This window comes from Rhinatrema bivittatum, chromosome 4, assembly GCF_901001135.1.
Source record: "Rhinatrema bivittatum chromosome 4, aRhiBiv1.1, whole genome shotgun sequence".
NCBI classification, from domain to species: domain Eukaryota; kingdom Metazoa; phylum Chordata; class Amphibia; order Gymnophiona; family Rhinatrematidae; genus Rhinatrema; species Rhinatrema bivittatum.
This window is the reverse complement of record NC_042618.1, coordinates 46,685,601-46,705,137: the sequence shown is the minus strand read 5'-3', so window position 1 is coordinate 46,705,137 and position 19,537 is coordinate 46,685,601. Positions and strand designations below refer to the sequence as shown.

The 19,537-nt window shown below is 44.6% G+C and overlaps 1 protein-coding gene across 4 annotated transcripts in view; it reads right to left on the bottom strand.

Annotated features, from left to right (window-relative positions):
• The window catches only part of CEP170B (centrosomal protein 170B), a 139,359-nt gene extending 120,571 nt beyond the window's left edge, over positions 1–18,788 (bottom strand). For 2 of the 4 annotated variants that reach the window (XM_029598077.1, XM_029598080.1), the window contains exons 1-2: positions 18,540–18,788; positions 5,027–5,163 (exon numbers count right to left, since the gene is read on the bottom strand). In XM_029598077.1, the coding sequence (XP_029453937.1) occupies positions 5,027–5,131 (105 nt within the window). In that variant the 5' untranslated portion in view covers positions 5,132–5,163; positions 18,540–18,788. Of the gene's footprint in view, positions 1–5,026; positions 5,164–17,785; positions 18,063–18,113; positions 18,517–18,539 lie in introns of those variants that run through there. The other 2 variants (XM_029598078.1, XM_029598079.1) reach the window with 2 other exon arrangements.
• Positions 18,789–19,537: the final 749 nt, after the last annotated feature.

Genomic DNA, 19,537 nt, shown 5'->3' with positions numbered 1-19,537 from the left:
CTGTACTCACCTGGAAGCCATTCCCAATCAATCCTTACAATAGACAGTCTCCTGTCCAGCTGCGGGTGATGTGTCATCCTAGTGGGTAGTGGGATGCAAGATCTCAAAACTGCTTTCTACGGGGGGGTCCCAGCGAGGGGAAGTGCCCCTTTCGATGTCCATTGGGTAACTGACTGATCCAAGATCTCAAAACTGCTTTCTATCGGGCCGATACAGTTAATCCCGCGGGAGAGCCGGCGCTCCGAGGCGAGCACCTGCTCTCCCAATGCGCGCCCAGGCCACTCTCCTGGGCGCGCAATCAAGTATTTAAATGAGGGCCCGCGGTAAAAAGAGGCGCTAGGGACACTAGCACGTCCCTAGCGCCTCCTTTTTGACAGAAGCGACGGCTGTCAGTGGGTTTGACAGCCGACGTTCAATTTTTCCGACATCAGTTCTCGAACCTGCTGACAGCTACGGGTTCGGAAAACAGACGCCGACATAACTGAGCGTCCGTCTTCCAACCCGCGGGCAGATTTAAATTTATTTTTTTTTATTTTAAATTTTCTTTTATTTTTGGGGCCTCCAACTTAATAGCGCTATGATATTAAGTCGGAGGGTATACAGAAAAGCAGTTTTTTCTGCTTTTCTGTACACTTTCCCAGTGCCGGCAGAAATTAACGCCTTCCTTTGGGCAGGCATTACTTTCTGTATCACGCGGGAATAGCTAATAGGGCCCTCAACATGCATTTGCATGTTGCGGGCGCTATTAGTTTTGGGGGGGTTGGCTGCTCGTTTTTGACGCACTATTACCCATCGGCCTGTATGTGGGGAGGGCAGGTCGCAGCGAGGGGGAAGTACCCCTTTGGATGTCCATTGGGTAGCTGACTGATCCAGGCCAGATTTTACTCAGCAGAATGTCTGAACATGAACATAAACTTGCCATACTGGGTCAGACCATGGGTCCAGGAAGCCCAGTATCCTGTTTCTGACAGTGGTCAATCCAGATCACAAGTACGTGGAAGGATCCCAAACAGTAAATAGATCCCATGCAGCTAACACCCAGGGATAAGCAGTGGCTTTCCCCCAAGTCTATCTGGTTAATAACAGTTTATGGACTTTTCCTCCAGGAACTTGTCCAAGCCTTTTTTAAACCCAGCTGTGCTAAGCGCCTTCACCACATCCTCAGTCAATGATTTCCAGAATTTAATTGTGCATTGAGTGAAAAATAATTTTCTCCAATTTGTTTTAAATGTGCTACTTACTAACTTCGTGCAATGTCCCCTAGTCCTTGTATTAATCGAGAGTGAGTAAACAACAGATTTATATTTGGCTCAGTCTATTCCACTCATGATTTTATAAACCTCTATCATATCCCTGTCAGTCATCTCTCCAAGCTAAGCATCCCTAACCTCTTTAGCCTTTCTTCATAAGGGAGCCGACTATCACCTTTATAATTTTGGTTGCCCTTTTCTTTATCTTTTCCAGTTCAACTATATCTTTTTTTTAAGATGCGGTGACCAAAATTGCACACAATAATCTAGGTGCGGTCTCACCATGGAGCATTTTATTCTCCATTCCTTTCCTAATAATACCTAGCATTCTGTTTGTTTTTTTGACTACCGCCGCTCACTGAGCCAAGGATTTCAAAGTATTTTTCACATTGATGCCTAGATCTTTTTCTTGGGTGGTACCTCCTAATGTGGAACCTAACTACAGTGTGGGTTACTTTTCCCTATGTGAATCACCTTGCACTTTTCCACAGTAAATTTCATCTGTCATTTGGATGCCCAAACTTCCAGTTTCAAAAGGTCCTCCCTACAATTTTTCACAGCCCACTTGTGATTTAACAACTTGGAATAATTTTGTATAGTCTGCAAATCTGATCATCTCACTCGTTGTTCCCCTTTCCAGATCATTTATAAATATATTAAAAAGCACCAGTCCAAATACAGAACCCTGAGGCACTCCACTGTTTACCTTTTTCCACTGTGAAAACTGACCATTTAATCCTACTCTCTGCTTCCTATCTTTTAATCAACTTGCAATCCGCAATAGGACACTGACTTCTACCCTGAAACATTTTACTTTTCTCAGGAGTCTCTCAAGGGGCACTTTGTCCAACACCTTCTGAAAAACCAAATACACTGCATCCACTGGCTCACCATTATTCATGTGTTTATTAACTGTTTAAAAAAAAAATGTAGCAGACTGGAGAGGCAAGATTTCCCTTGTGTAAACCCCATTAAACAGGTCTTTCTCATGGCTCTTAAAAAAAATAAATATATATATATATATATATATATATATATATATATATTCATACATGCTGTAGAGTAAATCTAGGATGGATCAACCTGCGCTGAAACATGGGAGGCAGCTGGCAAATCTATAAGTCCTACTGAATGTAGTCAAAGCAATGGCACTGATCCCACTGCTTCCTCCTTCCCTGCCCAGTTTTCTTTTCTTCCACAGACTCAAGGTGTGGGGAATTTTTGCAAAGACCACGCCAAGACCATAAAAGGTCCCCTTTAAAGACCCGATTTTCAAATGCATTTACGCACAGGACTTCTGCACCTCAATCACCATTTGTCAATAAATTTGGGGCGTGTGCGTAAATGTCCCGGCAGAATGTTTTATGTTCCATGTAATCGCCCCCCGCGACAGTTCTGTTACACTGTAAACCGGTATGATCTGTATACTTTACAGGAATGTCGGTATATAAGAATTCAAAATAAATAAATAAATAACACAATTTTGTACAAATTTTACCTGCATAGTGAGCAGGTGCTCATGGCGGGGGGGGGGGGGGGGATGACTTGTAAATCCACATGCAAAATGTAATACTTGCCTCTTGAATGTGTGTGCATGTGAGTGAGAGTGCGTGTGATGCCAGGTTCTGTGTACACCTGCAAATTTTCAAAAACAGATTTATCCACATAAAATCTGCTTTGAAAATCCAGGTTGAAGCCTGCAGGTAGAAAGTACCCACAGACTTTAGCCCTACAAGGGCTGTTCAAAGTTACCCTCTAAATGCAAGGTTCTCCATCCAGTCTGAACCACAAGGGCTCATCTAGGCCACTCCCCAGCAGGCTCCACAGGGCATATAGCATCAGTAGACAGGTGGGCAATGCCAGTCCTCAAAGGTGACAGCCCGGTCCGATTTTCACCATGCCCACACTGAATAATGCACAAGAGAGAGGTCTGAGTACAGTGGAGGCAGTGCTTGCAAATATGACCTCATGCAATATTCACTGTGGCTATCCTAAACCCCAGAGCAGGACTGAAATTACCCACCACCAAACGGGACTCCAATGTGCAACATTTCTTTCCCGGCTGCGCTCTACATTTCAGAAAGTTTTATTTTGGATGTGCTCTGGAGCTGGGAGAGGAGGGGGGAGGGTGAAATGTGGGAAATTTACTTTCAAGATGGATGTTGGGACTTGAAGTTTTGTCAAACCTGGAATCAAAACATGTGGATTGAAAAAAAAAACTTGAAAATGTAAAATAAATACCTGCAAGCGAGACAACACACATCCCAAAACAATATTAAGGAAACAGACGTACATAACAATCCTTTATACGGGGGGGGGGGGGGGAGGGGGGGGAAGGCAACATAGAAGAACTTGAAAGAAAATTGTTAAAAAGAAAAAAAAGTGATGAGCCAACAGTGAATCAGTAATTACTGCTCTCCAGTCCCAATCCTAACCTCGTCTTCAGACAGGAACCAAACAGCCCTCGGCTCTCAGGCTGAATACCTCCAAATTATGCAGCACAGTACTAGCCAAACCCAGACTCCAGCTGGCACATGCCACAGCCTCACCCAGCCAAAGACCTGGCACTCAAGGCTTCCGGTATTCACAGAAGATGTTTATTCCAAACCCAGAATATCAATTTTTAAATTAAAAAAAAAAAATGTATCCCCAGTGCCCTAAATTGGCACAGTAAGTATAGAGGCCCCATCCTGCTGGAGACTTACGTCCATGCAGACAGGAGGAGGTGCGCGTGCAGAGTACGGAATTACACATTAACCCTGATGGGCCAGAGGAGAAAATAATAAGTCACCCAAACAGTCCAGGCCACCCAGACTGGAATCTTAGGCTGTTCAGAGAGCTTTATACTGATTTGCACCATGCAGAGCAGTCCAACATTGCTATGTGGAGAGGCCTTGAACATCCTAACTTATCAACCCACTTATGGGAAGATGGCTTACCTCGCCTTTCTTAAAAATACAAAATGAAAACGAGTTATAAATCTGTAGGCATACTTCTGTGCAACAGATGTAAACAGTCTACTAGTAAGACACAATACCTCCCAACATGAATATTAAAACGTCCTACATGAGAGAACATCACAACCACGACACCGAAGAATAAGGAGTGAACCATAGCCACAAATCTCTTATTCTGTTTTGTGATAGCATATAAAAGTTGCTATCCGTATCCCACGTACACAATTAACATAGGAATAAAGGCACAAATATCTGAAGGAAGGACAAAAGGCGCTTTTCCAAATGTGGCTGTAACAAGAGAAGGGAGAGTTTCCATTCCAGAAGTGTGTGAAGCAGAACACTGCATCCACTTACAGACACGAGATGAGAGCCAGGAACAGGAACAGATAAGGAAGCAACAGAGGGATCAAGAACAGCCATGGTGCTCACTGTACAGCTTGGATACAGTCCTAGAACCTCCGGATGCCCTATCCTGAACTCCCAGAGTCAATCATCATCATAAACTGCGCCTTTCCTAAGTTATCTCAAAAACACAATTTATTCCAAACAAAATGGAAATGATGTCTCGCTCACTACGCCTGTAAGATCCCATCCCCAAAACATCTCTCTACAGCTACTTCTGGAGAGCTGGGAACGTACATGCTAAGCAATGATTCAGAGGCGTGCATGGAGATTTCTAAAATGGTTGCGTGCCAACTGTTCGGAAGAGTCAACTGGGTTTTGAGAGAATCCCGTCATCTAGTTTATCCGCACAGCATGGCAAGCGTACATTCACTAAAACATAAAATCGCATTTAAAGAAAAAGAGAAATGAATTTACCTGCAGGATTAATTCACAGTCCTCGCGGCCCACAAAGATCATTTCCCGAGGGAGGCGGTGGCGGGTGCCAGATCCACTCACCAGGAACCAGGAGGTGACACTCATCTTTAGAGTTTGGCACTTAACCTAAAAACATCCTAAACAAATAAAGCACAGCAGTATAGAAATTAGCATATTTACACACTGCAACATTAGGTGTGGAAAAAAAAAAAAAAAAGCTTTCTATGGTGCCTTTTTAGTGACTCACACTGGCTCCTAATTTCCATGCAGAACATCTGAGCTTTAGAAGAGGATTGCCCAATACACTGTACCAACAACACTCGGGGGTGGATTTCTCGCTTCGCCCCTCCTCCTCCCCCCCTCAGCAAACCTTTCAGAACTGCTTCGTCCCCGTCCCCCCCCCCCCCCCCCGACTCCAGTGGCGATCCCTCACAGGGAGGTAAACTCAGGACTAAGCCTGTGCTCGCAAACCCCATCTCCTCCCAAGGCAGTCCCAGAAGGGGGCAGGCCTAGTCCCTGCACTTATTTTCCTGTGAAGATCGCGGCTGGAGCCAGGAGCAGAGGTCTAGTGGGAGGGGTGGTAGCAGCAGGTGAGGCAGGACTGTAGGGTGATGAAGGTGTGTGGGGCAGGAAATTTGCTATCCCTCCAGATTTTGCCGCCCTAGTCACAGGCCTAGTAGCCCTGTGCATAAATCGAGATTTGCAGACCCTGGGTACCAGCAGTTTCCTCTTCCAATGGACGGGCCTTCTGCGTCCTTTTCCGGAACGAGACTTTACTCTGGTGTCATGGATCAAACAAAGCAACCAGAGATTAAAAAAAAAAAAAAGTGAGCAATCAAAGGAGCAGTTGCACTTAAGGCACTTTTCCTCCCGATTCCTTTTGCTGTTCTTACTCCCGGCCCGACGCAATCTCCAAACACAGATGGCAGCTGACAGGGCTGTTCTGCTGTACCATCTGTCTGCAATGAGCAACCACGGCTCCTTTGCCACACCAGCATTCTCGTCCGCTTGAAATCCTGACTGAGGACCAAGCTTCCGTCTTGCTTCCTATTCTAATATCCATGCATTCAGACTAGGCGGGATGCAAAAGGCAATGGGGCTTACCACTCATTTAGAATGCAGGAGCTGATTTTTTTTTCTAACTATCCTCACCATGCAGTCTTAAAAATGCTCCAGGCCCCTTACCTAAGAACATAAGAAAATGCCATACTGGGTCAGACCAAGGGTCCATCAAGCCCAGCATCCTGTTTCCAACAGTGGCCAATCCAGGCCATAAGAACCTGGCAAGTACCCAAAAACTAAGTCTATTCCATGTAACCATTGCTAATGGCAGTGGCTATTCTCTAAGTGAACTTAATAGCAGGTAATGGACTTCTCCTCCAAGAACTTATCCAATCCTTTTTTAAACACAGCTATACTAACTGCACGAACCACATTCTCTGGCAACAAATTCCAGAGTTTAATTGTGCGTTGAGTAAAAAAGAACTTTCTCCGATTAGTTTTAAATGTGCCCCATGCTAACTTCCCATACCCTATCACAGGAGTGGGGAATAAAAGGTTATCACAGCAACTAAAATATGAAATATGGTCATTGCTGCTTCTCCTCCATGTGTCCTCCTACTGCCAGGCCACATGAAGGAGGAGAGTCTGGCAAGAGAAGAAGCTGAAAGGAGAGGAAGATGGACATGGGGAGGAAAAGACTGGAGGAAGGGAGGGTATAGAAAAGTAAAGAAAAATGGAAGCAAACAATAAGTAAAAAAAACAAAAAAAGACATAAAAAAGAAACAGCAAAAAACATTAAAAAAGGTAAATTATGAAGGAGAAAAAAAATTTTCATGGCTTCTAAAAATGTTGGCTAGCACCTGGCCTGCTCTGTTCCAAGCCAGTGCTGCTCAGTATTAGCCCACTGTCTCCATTCCGGTCATGTGTGATGTGCGCCGGCTCCAGACGTGAGACTTCGGTGGCATTACGTCAAAGACCAGCTGTTGGGCAGACAGGCTCCAGCAGAAAAGAGGAATTCACTGAAACAAGCAGTGGGAGCAAAACCAAATGTTGCCATGCAGACCTGCCCACACCACCTTCACCGAGGGATCTTACCAGATCATCCGACGGCCACTTCAGTTTTTACACTAAAATATATTAATATCAAAACCACCTGGCCTTATTCAAACACACTTTATCCCATTCTGCGCCAATGGAAAAATGCATCTTTAAGGAATGAAGTCCACTGTATCTTATTCTCTCTGCTACATAGATGAAACATGCAGGGGGTGGTGATCGTGTCTTCGGGACAGAACCAAACCAAACTGGGCCATTTTCATAAATCACCATTGTAGAAGCCTGTCTGACAAACTACTGACTCTTATAGAAAGCAACCTATTGAAGTGGAAAAGAGGGTTTGGATGTCCGCCAGGCTGGTTTCCATGAGAGATACAGTACGGAGACCGTCATGGTTTCTGGTCTGGATGATGTGCTGCCTATTCTGGATAGAGGAGTTCCATTAGATCGAGCTGGTAGACCAAGTTTATTTGTTCAGTTCTGAATTAGTGGGTTGGGGGTGGGGGAATCTTTGGAGGGCAATATCTCCTGTTTACCAGTGATGCACTAATTATGAATTATAAGAGCCATGTAGAGGCCAAATTCTGACAGGCCCAGTCACTGCTACAGCAAGAGAAGGAATTTACCCAGGTGAACGTTAAACTGCATTGTATCAGTGGAAAATGAAGAGGCCTTGTCCTAATGCAGAGAAGGATGCCTTATTAGATGTGCCTGTTTGTCAGTTCCTCTGCAAATAAAGAAACCAGACAGAAGAGACAATAACTAAGATCCTAAGCAAGTGTCAGGGACAAGCAAGCAGAGTACAGAAGGCTATGAAGACCCCCCTCCACCTTTGTAAGAAAGGGGGGCAGCCCGAGACAATGCCGACACTCTGACACACAGCTTGGCATGCCAACGTGGCAGCTTCCCCCCCAAAGAAATGGGAGGGGGGAAAAGGATCTGCAACGTGGCAGGACCCCTCCCGAAGTAATGGGGAGGGAGGGAAAAAGACCTGCAATGCGGCAAGAGACCCTCCATCCTCCACAAGGTTATACATGAGCTTATGCATATTTATCAGCTAGGAAGTATAAGATAGGGGGGCAAGGAAAAGAAAAAATAGGAAGGAGAGAGGAAGGAACGAAAGGAATCCCGTGAGGGAAAGCAGCCCTGAAAGAAAGAAAGAAAACAGGGCACAAATCCTGAACGCAAACCCGGGGAGGAAATCCTACGAGCCAGAACCTGTGCTGGGGTGCCCCTGGAAGCGAAAGGAGGGTCCGAGGCCGACCATATCTCCCTGCTATCCAGAAGGGAGAAGACCAGGTGCGGCCAGGTGATCTGAGAGAGGAGACCCCGGCTCAGGTGTGGGGAGTGACACAGAGTCATAGACGGTGAAGGGTGAGAACCAGACCAGAAAGCCGGCAAGCACCCGAGCCAGAAGCTAGCCTCCTTCCTGCACAGCTTGCCCACTTTGCCAGCACCAAGTCTGAGAAACAAGCCTCACCCCTGCCCACGCTCTCCAGCCAGAACCTACTTCAGAGGTGAACATAGTGTAACCTGAAAGTTGGAATCAGGGGTAAGTAAGTTAGCCATAAGTATTAGTATCTTAAGCAGGCTAAAGTTTATGGCATGTTTTGTTACCACACATGATACAGAACTTTCTTTAGAGAAAACTGGTGCTTAGTGGCCAGGATGTTAGAGATAAGAATTGTTGTCATTTTCTAAATGTTTTGTCATACCAAATCTGATAAATAAAAGTCTATTTCTGAGAGGTTCCGGGATGACGTCACCGGGGTCGGCAGCATAATCAACGCGCTCCGGTATCTTCGCCAAGAGAAGTTTTATGTTGGGGCTCCTCGGGGGGGGTCACCATTACCTCCACTGCTTTTTAATATTTATCCGTGCACTTTTGGCAGATTAATTTGGCAGTATGTTCACGATATCCAGCTGACGGCTCCACTTGTGAAAGATCCAGATGCCGTGGCAGTCCAACTAAACTATTGTAGAGGTTGGCAGCGGAATGGCTGGCTAGTAGTAAATTGGTTGTGAACGCTAATACGACCGAAATGGCGCCAATGAAAAAAAAAAAAAGTTTCAGACTTACAAATATTACCTGTTATTGAAGATCTGACAGTTCCTCCCGTCGCAGAAGTTCAATTATTAGGTGCTAAACTGCACTCCTTGAACTCGGAGTCTCAAACTGCTGCAATGGCACCTAATGCATTTTTCAAATGGAGGTCAGTCGGAAGATTTCATCCTTTTCTGGAAGCAGTAGTTTATGCTTTAGTCACGGCTCAGCTAGATTACTGCAACAGAGTGTATGTTGGTCCTCCGGGGGAGACCACGCAAAGACGTCAAGTAACACAGCCCACTGGCAGCTCTAGGCGAACTCCCGTATTACTATTACTTAGGAGGCCTCCCTGGCTGCCTGTCTCCGTGACACGGAAATTTCAAATGCCGGCATTAGTTTTTCGTGTGGGAGTGGGAACTATCCTTCTCACTTAAAAAATCGAGTGGGTTGGCACATTTCACCTTGTACCTTGAAGACTAATCAAACTAACCGACTAAATATTGCACTAACAGCAGCATTTCCCAAGCTTGTGACACAGCTTTGCAATAACTTACTAGTGGAAATTAAGGCTGAAACTGATCTTTTAAAGTTTAGGAAAAACTGAAAACCTGATCCAAGACCTTGGAGAAAGTATGTAAGGGGAGGGATATTCTGAGGTGAGACTTGGGGGTAATGAGGGGGTAGTGCGAGTGATCCTATGTAGTGTTTAATTGGTTGGGGTGATGGCGCAAACAAGTTGTTTTTGTAATATATATTTTATTTTATTTATTTTGTATTTTATAGAGATGTTATATTTTGCTGGAATTTTTTGAATGTTTTGTGTTCTATACATCTCTCTGTGCAATCAGTGATCTGGAAAGCAGTCTATAAATCATTGCAAATAAATTTAATGATCAATAATTTCACTAAACATTAACACCAGTAGGCTAGGGGAAGCCGCTCAAGAGCTACTCATACTCAGTTATGTTAGCATTCAGCATGTGTTCAATCAAAGGTTTTATAAAGTCCATAGAAATGTCTCTGCATCTAGTTTGACTGTAAGAAAGAAAAAGACCACCGTCAGCAAGCAAGCTCTTTGTGTTTTCAGCTCTCAAGACTCAACTCATCAGGGCTGGCCCTGGTTCCGAGCAGCCTTTGTACAGACACTTCACGAGCTGCACACTCATGACGGATTTATAGACTTCTGGAGTTTGCTACAGACTATCGTTTTGGCCAAACCCAATGTTTCAGCTCCATCTCTATTTTCCCTAGTCTTCAGACAATTTGCTTGGCACATAAAAGGTTAAATGGGAGAAAGCGCTTGAAGCATGTGATATGAGGACATCTAACTCATACACTTAAAAAAAACAAACAAAAACAAAAATCACAGAGACACCCATTAAAACCTTCTGAAAATATCAAAATCAGCAGTTCACGCACTTCCACATTCTTTGTGCTAGATTCTGTATGCACTGTGATGCCTTTTCTTACGTCAACACAAGAATGTACAGTGGACCCTCGAGTTACAACCAGCTTGACATACGAACAACTTGGGTTACAGCCAAAATTTTAGTTTTGGGTTACAACCTGAATGCCGGCCAAGGCCATGCGTATCCGCTCGTGCGTGCGGTTGCTTCTAATTGGGCATTTTTTCTTGTCAGTCGTGGGATTTTTTTGGGCTTGGTGGGTGGGACTTCTGCTCTGCTGTTGCAGTGATTGGTGGCTGCTGCTGCCGATGAGGCCTGTCCCTCTCAGGCACACCCAGAGGTGCAAATGTTCACAGGAGCACATAGGCAGACCCGGCACCACATTGCAGCAAGCAACAGCAGCAGCAGAAAGGGAGTGTAGCACTCAGCTGGCTACAGCAAGGTATCAGAAGGGGAGGAATGAGTATGCTGGGAAGGGGAAATGAGTGTTTGGGAGCCAGAGATGTGCTCTGAGGGAGGAATCCTCCCCCTCCTCCCTTCCTGCAAGCCAAAGATGTTAACTTGAATGGTGAGTACAGTATGAAATTATTGTTTCTGGTAAGCCAGGCACATTTTATAACTTTTTGGTGAGTACACTAGGAAAATTATAGGTGTTTCTGGTAATTATGCACATTATACAACCCTTTTTATTATGAAAATGTTAGGCAAGGGGTGCTTTGGGAGGTTCGGAACACATTATGGGTATTTCCATTATTTCTTATGGAAAAAATAGTCTTGACTTACAACTAGCCCTCTAGAACGAATTGAGTTTGTAAGTCAAGGGTTCACTGTACTTGAATTTTTGAGGCCACACAGGCCACCTCTTCAGACATGTGCGAGATTAGCAGCCTTGACGAACTCTTTATGTTGGGTCAATAGAAGGTATCAACGCCCCCCCAAAAACGGTTTTCTCAAGGATGAATATGGCTACTAGAATAGCACACATTTAGCTGTTTAATCCAATATTTCTGACAAGTTCCAGTTTCAATTTGAAAAAAAAGACATGGACTTTGGTAGAACTCAATAGGTTTAAATATTTGCCTTATGTAAACAATGAATGGGAAGATTCCCACGTTAAACTGCATCCCCCTTCCTCCCAGAATTTAATTTTCTTTAAGCGAGGCTGTTGGTGATTTTAGAGGATATTTTAGGATGTTGTATTCCATAGGTTACATGGGATATCTACCCAGGGCTCCAGAATGGGGGGGGGGGGGGGGAAGGAGAGAGACAACAGGAATTCTCATTATTGCCTTCATTGTGAGAGAGTTTCCACTTCCTAAAATAGGGGCCGGAAGTGAATCTATTAGGGTCTGAAGGTTAAACCTCTGCACCCAATAAGGACAAGAAGTCTAAGAATCTTTGGAACTTGCATGGTGTGGCAATTCTTGCCCATACGGGCTTGGCCTGTCCATATGGAGGATTAAGAGTCTTTATTACATGGCTATGAAAACCTCAGGGCTCCTAGCCAAACTGATCTGTGAAAGATGGCAGCAAAAGCACACTTCCAGCCAGACTGTTGCGACCGTCGCTACTCAACGTCCTCACTCCGCCCTCTTTACCTCTGTGGCGACTCCCTCCGGGTCTGATGGACGGCTGCCGCAGCGTCTCCATGCTGTCTCCCTCCGGCATCCCTGGACTGGCTCGACGTTGCAGATCCGCCATGTTGCCTGAAGACTTAGGGCGCGTGCGCTCTGATTGAAGTACCAGCAAGAGCACGAACCTCGGAAGCGTCCCCCTGAGATGACGTCATCCGCTTCCAATATTTAAAGGTCTCTGTTATCGCTAATAAACTGAGTTAGCAAGGAAGGGGATTGCTTCGGCTACACCTCCCAAGCTACTCTGCCTCCTCGGACTTACCAGAGGTACCTGCTCATCGGGGGCTTCACTCTTTTTCTTTACTTTCAGATTACAGATAGGAACCAGTACTCGCTCCTCGAGGGCCCATGTTCCTAGACACTCTGAAGATTCTCTATTGCCTGGAAGCTATCGCTGCTACAAACAATTATGAGTTACCATCGCTCTCTCAGAGCTTTCCCTGGAACCAGGTACTCGCTCCTCGAGAGCCTAACCCTTTCCAGCTCCTGAGCTTCCTTGAGACCTTATGTGAGTTTTGTCATCTAGTTCTGTTCGTGAACTCTGCCTACTCACTTTCTACAGTTTCTCAACAGCTCAGCCATCCTGGAATCGTTGTTCCAGTACCTGAGGGACTACAGCCCTGCCAGGCATATCAGCTCACTACTGCCACCTCTGGTGGTTTCAAAAACCTGTTTAATAAAAGAACTTGTGTGTGTCTGTCTCCATACTCAAGCCTAGCCGGTGGTCCCTCTCGGGATATCCTCCCGGGGGCATGGTCATCTGCCTCAGGCCCAGGGATCCACCCAAAACTATATCAGATTCATTACAGATTGCTACTCTCAGCTCTATCACAGAGCTTTCCTAGCATCAGACTACAACAGATTGCTAACTCCTCCCTCTTTCAGGAGCCCGCAACACAGATCATTACAGATTGCTAACTCCTATCTGATTGCTCCTCCCATCAGATAGCGGAATACTACACAGACATCGTGAAATCAGTGGTCCATTTAAACTGGAAATTTTAAGTCATGGTCATTATGCCCTTCCCACATGCTGGCACACAATCAGATAATACAGGATTCAGGAACAGACTCTTTCCAAAGAGAAACAGATTATGTTAAAGAAATCAGTCAAATCATTGCTAAAATTAAGCCTGCTACTCACCCAAGTTACCCACTTCCAGCCAGTTCCTTGAAACAAGTACACTGTTATCACTCCGACAATCACAACCTTAATCAATCATTCTCTATCGGAAGGAATTGTACCACATGGATTAAAACATGCAGTGATAAAGCCGATTCCTAATGCCTTGACAGCTGGTATTTTTTTTCTGGTTGTATTGGTTTTGACTATATACTATGTGGTTATGGTTTGTATATGCTTGAAAACTAATAAAATAGATATAATATAAAAAAAAAAAAAAAGCCGATTCCTAAAAATAAAACTGGTAGAATCGATGATTGGGACAATATCATCCAATACCCAATTTATCTTTTCTATCAAAAGTAATTGAAAAAGCAGTATTAACCCAACTTGTAAATCATTTGGAAGACCAAGATATTCTCTTCCCAAATCAATTCAGATTTTGAAAACATTGTTCAACTGAGACACTACTCCTCTCATTAACAGACTGTTTTACGAGGATCTGATGAGGATGATTCTTATTTTCTTGTGCTAATCGACTTAATAGCCGCCTTTGACACTGTGAACCATATCCTGTTGTGCCAGCAGTTGAACAACGTTGGAGTTGAAGGCAGCATTCACAAATGGTTCTCTTCCTTTCTATCTAATAGAACATTCCAAGTCATACTGGGCAATCACATAACTGATACTTTCCGTATTGATACAGGTGTCCCCCCCCCAAGGCTCAGCACTCTCGGCGACCCTATTCAATATTTATATGCTCCCGCTATGAAAACTACAAGCGGATTTAGGAATCACATTCTTCTTGTATGCCGACATACAGTTTTACATTCCATTCACCAAACCATTTGAAAATACAGTATCGACACTATCAACCTATATGAAAGCAATACAGCAGAAACTATCGCAACTTAAACTAACATTAAACCCTAAAAAGCCTGAAATCATTTGGTTAAGTAGAAACTCTTCTAGACCTGGGTAATTTTGAAATTACTCCCCCAAATCAAGCATGGATTTTCCAGCCAGATGAGAACCTTACTATGAAAAAGCACAATAAATTAATTAATACAGTTTGCGCCAAGTTGCGTATATTACATCGGTTGAAACCTTTATTAAATTTCAAAGACTTCCGAACTGTATTGCAAACTAATTTTCTCAAACGTACTGTAACTCCTTATTTCTCGGTCTTCCTGCATGTCTCTTAAAACCATTACAAGTACTACAAAATGCCTCAGCAAGACTTTTGTTAGGAACTAGGAAATTTGATCACATCACATTACACCCTCGCTGATTTCACTGCCAGTACAATCCCAAATCTATTTTAAAGAATTAACATTAATATTCAAAATCATTCATTCATTCATTCATTCAAGTAACGCCATATGATAGGCGTGTCATTACAACCATATACACCTCAGCGAACACTCAGATCCCAAAGTAAAGGATTACTAACTGTCCCCACAATACGGAGCACACACCTAACACAAATTAGAGAATGTATGTTCTCCATAGCGGGGCCTAAACTTTGGAATTCCCTACCTGAAAGTTTACGTTTGATACCACTGAGAAAGATTTAAATGTGAGCTAAAAACTTGGCTATTCAAAAATGCATAAAACCTAACTTAAAACATCAAAAAGTAGGGATCTACAAAAACAAGGACGAGAGATACGAATTGATGCATGAGGGACAAATTTAACGAGAGATTGTAAAAAGCTCAATGTACTGACTAATATGAGAAATTTATTAATTTTTTTTTCTGTATTTCACATCTTATGTCCTAGATCTTTAGTTAATATGTATTGGGACATTTCATTTGATAGATGTTAATGCCTGTTTATGAATACTACCTCTGTAACCCGTTATTTGCTGATTTATAGCTATGAATATTATTTTTTATAAACCGCTGTGATCGTAACATGTGACGACGGTATATAAAATGTCTAAATAAACCTAGAATATGACCGCAGATAAGGATGGTAAAACCCCCTTTAATCTGCTGTTTGCCTCCTTTTACAGTGCCAGAGAGTACAGTTGATCTCCAACTTCCCTTCTCTCCTTCATAACCAAGGATCCTTTGTGCTTATCTCTTGCCTTCATTGATTCTGTTACCATCCTTGCTTCCAGAATTAGACACAATAATCCAGAAGGGGGTCTCACTGGAGGCCTGTACGGACACATTATCACCTTTTTTCTATAGGGTATACTGCTCCCTATGCAGCCTAGCATCTCCCTGGTTCTGGTAATCAGCTTATTGCACTGTTGTGTTATCTTGGGACTATCCACAAAACAGAGCCACTCACAGCATGATCTACATGTGCCAAACTAGGATCAGTCTATCACCAGTGTCACCAGTTTATTCAGAATTGCATCCCCTATGTGCAGAGTCTGGCAGAATGTGAGTCTGTTTGGATTACTTGGAGAAAAATCTTCTTTAAACATGTGCGATCTGAGTACAATACAGCTTCAAAGGATTTGAGAGCTTCAGACATATTCTAGAACATTTATATATAGCTTTCCATAAGGTCAAATACATCTGCATTAGGTCTTCATTTAAACCAGTTAGATTCTCAGAGACCAAACCACCCTAAAGACACAGGCTTTAAAGAATGAGTTGGGTTTCAAAGATGTCAACAGAAACAGATTAACAAAAAGTGGAATGTCCCCTCTCAAATGGGAAGGCTAGAAGGATTCATACTTTTTTTTTTTTCCTCACAATCTTTACAAGAGGTTCATGGCTGAATAAGGAGGACTAGAGAGATACCTTTAACCACAATGGGCTCCAGGGCACTTTAATGTTAACTCTACACTGAATGTTCCAAAATGTACAGGAAAACATTTACAAAGTCCTCCTCATCTCATGCATGGCAGAGGGGCAGAAAGCAAATGATTTATCACAAGCTAATACAGGAGAACCTGGAATGGATCCAGAGAAAGCACACACACTAGCTAAAGCCCACTCCCAATCTCCCCCACCCCAGAGGCAGAGGGCCTTCGACTGGTGCCAGGAGCTTACTAGCACGCCACTTCCTAAAGAGCGACGAGTGATTAGGGAACTATACTGGCTTCTGTGGGATGGAAAACAGCCCAGCTCAGTCACCAGGTTAAAGATACATGCCAGAAATGTCTTTAGCTCTAGATTTCACTATTCCCTGAAACAGCAGTGCTGGGTTTAAGCCTCATACCAGTGGGTCAAACCAAGTCCTGAAACGGGTCTGAAGAGACCAATACCAAGGCAGTAAAGGGGGGGAAAAAATGAAAGAGTTCACGACACCAGCTCTGCCCTAGATCTTGAAGCTATGGAGGGTTCAAGGGAGAGCTTATCTGCACATTAGCTTTCCTCTATATCTGACAGAGATTCCTACAATGAAAACAAGAATGAACAGAAAGCAAATTGATCAAGAGTTTGAGGCAAAGCATAAAAAAGAGCATTTTTTTTTTTTTAATCGTTTGGAACCATGAGAAAATAATTACAATGCCAAAGCCTATCTTTCTAAAAAAAAGATACACAAAACTAGAAACCAACTTCTTAATAACATGCCAGGAGAATTCAGTCTAGGCAGACTGCTATTTGTACCTGCAGGTTGTGATGTCATTAATGGGAACCAGGAAGCTGATACTACTTATTTCTATAGCACCACACAGATACAAGAAACTACTCTACTATTTTTGACATCTAGATGGACCCTATCCAGGGATGCTGAGGAAGTCAGGGAAAGAGAAGAGCAAACATATAACACTGCAAAAAAGCTGTGGGTCCTGCTGATCCAGTCTATGCTATGCACACCATACTCGTAAAAAGGAAGTTAGTGTAGTTTCCATCTCTTTTGTATCTATTGGAAAGAGTCGCCTATAAAATGAGCCAAAACTGGAATTCACATTCCAGCTGACACTGGCTTATGGCCTTCTTTGGATTTTCATAAGCACAAGAAGCATTTTACATGTCTGAGGGAGAAATGCTAACATTTACTAGCTCTCAACCAGCACTGCTGTATACCACGAAGTTACATGACCAGTTTAGCATCTGCTGCTAGGAGGCAGAGAATAAACAATCCAAAACGTTTATGTTGGACAAGAGGCAGAAACAGCCATTGAAGCCTAAGCAGCAGCAACCACGTCTAAATTCAATAAACGGAGACATCAAATGGACATGGACCCTACTGCCAGCAGACACCACAGACGAGCAATTTCAAAGGCTGGAGCCATCTGACAGACATATGCTGATTAGTTCCCTCGCTTGAATATTAATAGATCAGTCTAATGATTACCAACCAGCAAGCATTCATGCCATAGACAGCATCAGAAATGTCTCCTGATCATTAAATCTACACACCACCACGTACGAAAACAAAATGTCAATAATTATTTCCATCACGTTTTTTCACCCTTATCAGTCCTCGATCATTCACAAAACCTACCCACACAATGAACCCTTAAGCAAGCAAAAAAAAAAAAAAAAAGAGGAGGAGGAAGAAAAAAGAAAAAAAAATCACCTAAGATTTCTCCCCATTTTCACTAGCCGGATTACATTTCGTGGTTTTCGAGATCGCCAGGATTAAGTCAGCTGCAGAACAATAAGCAAAGAAATATGTATTTTGGAAACAGCACAGGCGACGTATTTAGCTTCGAAGGGGGCGGGGATGAGCAGGAATGGAGGCCAAGAAATAGACAGTCAGGGATCGGTGGAGGCCAGCGATGACTGCAGAGAGATCATCAAAGCCTGCAGCAGTCCTCGTATAAAGCGTAACGCCAGTGGAGAGCAGAACAGTAAGGAGCCAGTCCAAAACAGAAACACATCTGCGATTTGTACGCAGTACCTACAGTTAATGGCAAAGGCGATCAGCCAGGAAAACGTGGATACAGGGACGCCCCTCTCCCGACACGACAACCAGCAGAAGCGCGACTCTCCCCGTCCCCGGCCACATTTACTGGACAGAAGCGGTGCCCGATTGAGCGCCGCAGTCCGGGCTCTCGGCCGCTCCCGATCCACGTCTCGGGCTCTATCCGACCGGCTCCCCTGGTTTTCCGACGCTCCAGAGTCGCTTGGCAAGGGGCCTGCCGCCGCCGCCTCCGACCCCCAGTTCAGGTGTTCGGCCGGAAGCTGCAAAGGCCAACCCCGGACATCAGCTGTTTCCTGCCCAGGGACGCATCGTCCCTGCGTTTTCGCCCTGCCAGCCTACCTGTGCCTGGCACAAGGGCGGAAAGACCTCCGCTACCCCCGCATGCCCGAGCCGGGCTGCTGCTCACCTCAGTCGCGAGCGTCCCGGGCTCCAGCACGGCGCTAGCCGAGGGGGGGGAAGCGCCGTCAGGCAGGTGAGCGCCTCTCCCCGCGTCGCGCCCCGCCCAGGCCTGACGTCACCTCCCCCCCCACCCCCTTCTTCTCCCTCTCGCAGCAGGAACTCCGGCAGGCCCACGAGAGGCGGCTCGCGCCACAGGTTGTTTTGATTTATTGCGCCAACTTCCGAGGGCGCAGGGACCGGCGCTCCAACGCCTCCCGTCCGCCGAAGAGCGTAGTGCGCGTGTTTCCAGGCGATGGAATGGGGGGGAGGAGGGGAACGTGCTGTTCTGGTGCAAATCGTGAGATGCTGCCCAGGGGTGAAAACCACAGATTCTAAGAAACTGGGCATTCACAAGAAAGCCTTGCGAACTATTCTTTGAGTTAAGGTATATCATTTGTTGATATGATTTATTTCTTGAGGAGTGGAAATAAAGACCAACAAACAACAGTGGGTCTTTTTATTGTATTAATAGTTTCTTGACAAGTTTTCAGGGCCTACACGCAGTGACGTATTTAGGATTTTGGCACCCCTAGGCATTGTCGGTGCTGTAACCCCATGTCATCTCTCGCCCCTCCCCCGCCAAGGATTGGAGAACAGCAGGCAGAAGGTCTAAGGCAGTCTGCCCTAGTTTCCCCCCCCCCCCCCCCCCAGATGTCTGCTGCCCTAGGCACAGGCCTAGTGTACCTATACATTCCTTTTATCGGGTCAAGTCAAAGCAGAAAACAGCACAGTTACATCTACTGGGAACTTCCAGGTCTGTCCCTTACGAAAAATGGCAGCAACGCCTTCAGTGGGTGCCAGAGGACTCCACCAGACCCTGCCACTATAGTGATGTCAGTAGGTGGGTGGTATGCCACTCCCATTGGGAGGGTTCATGAGTCTGAAAAGGATGGATCCATCTCCTGCAGTCAGTGGTTCTATCTTATGGAATTCTGTAGGTTAGAGGTGAGCCGAGACGCTTTACAT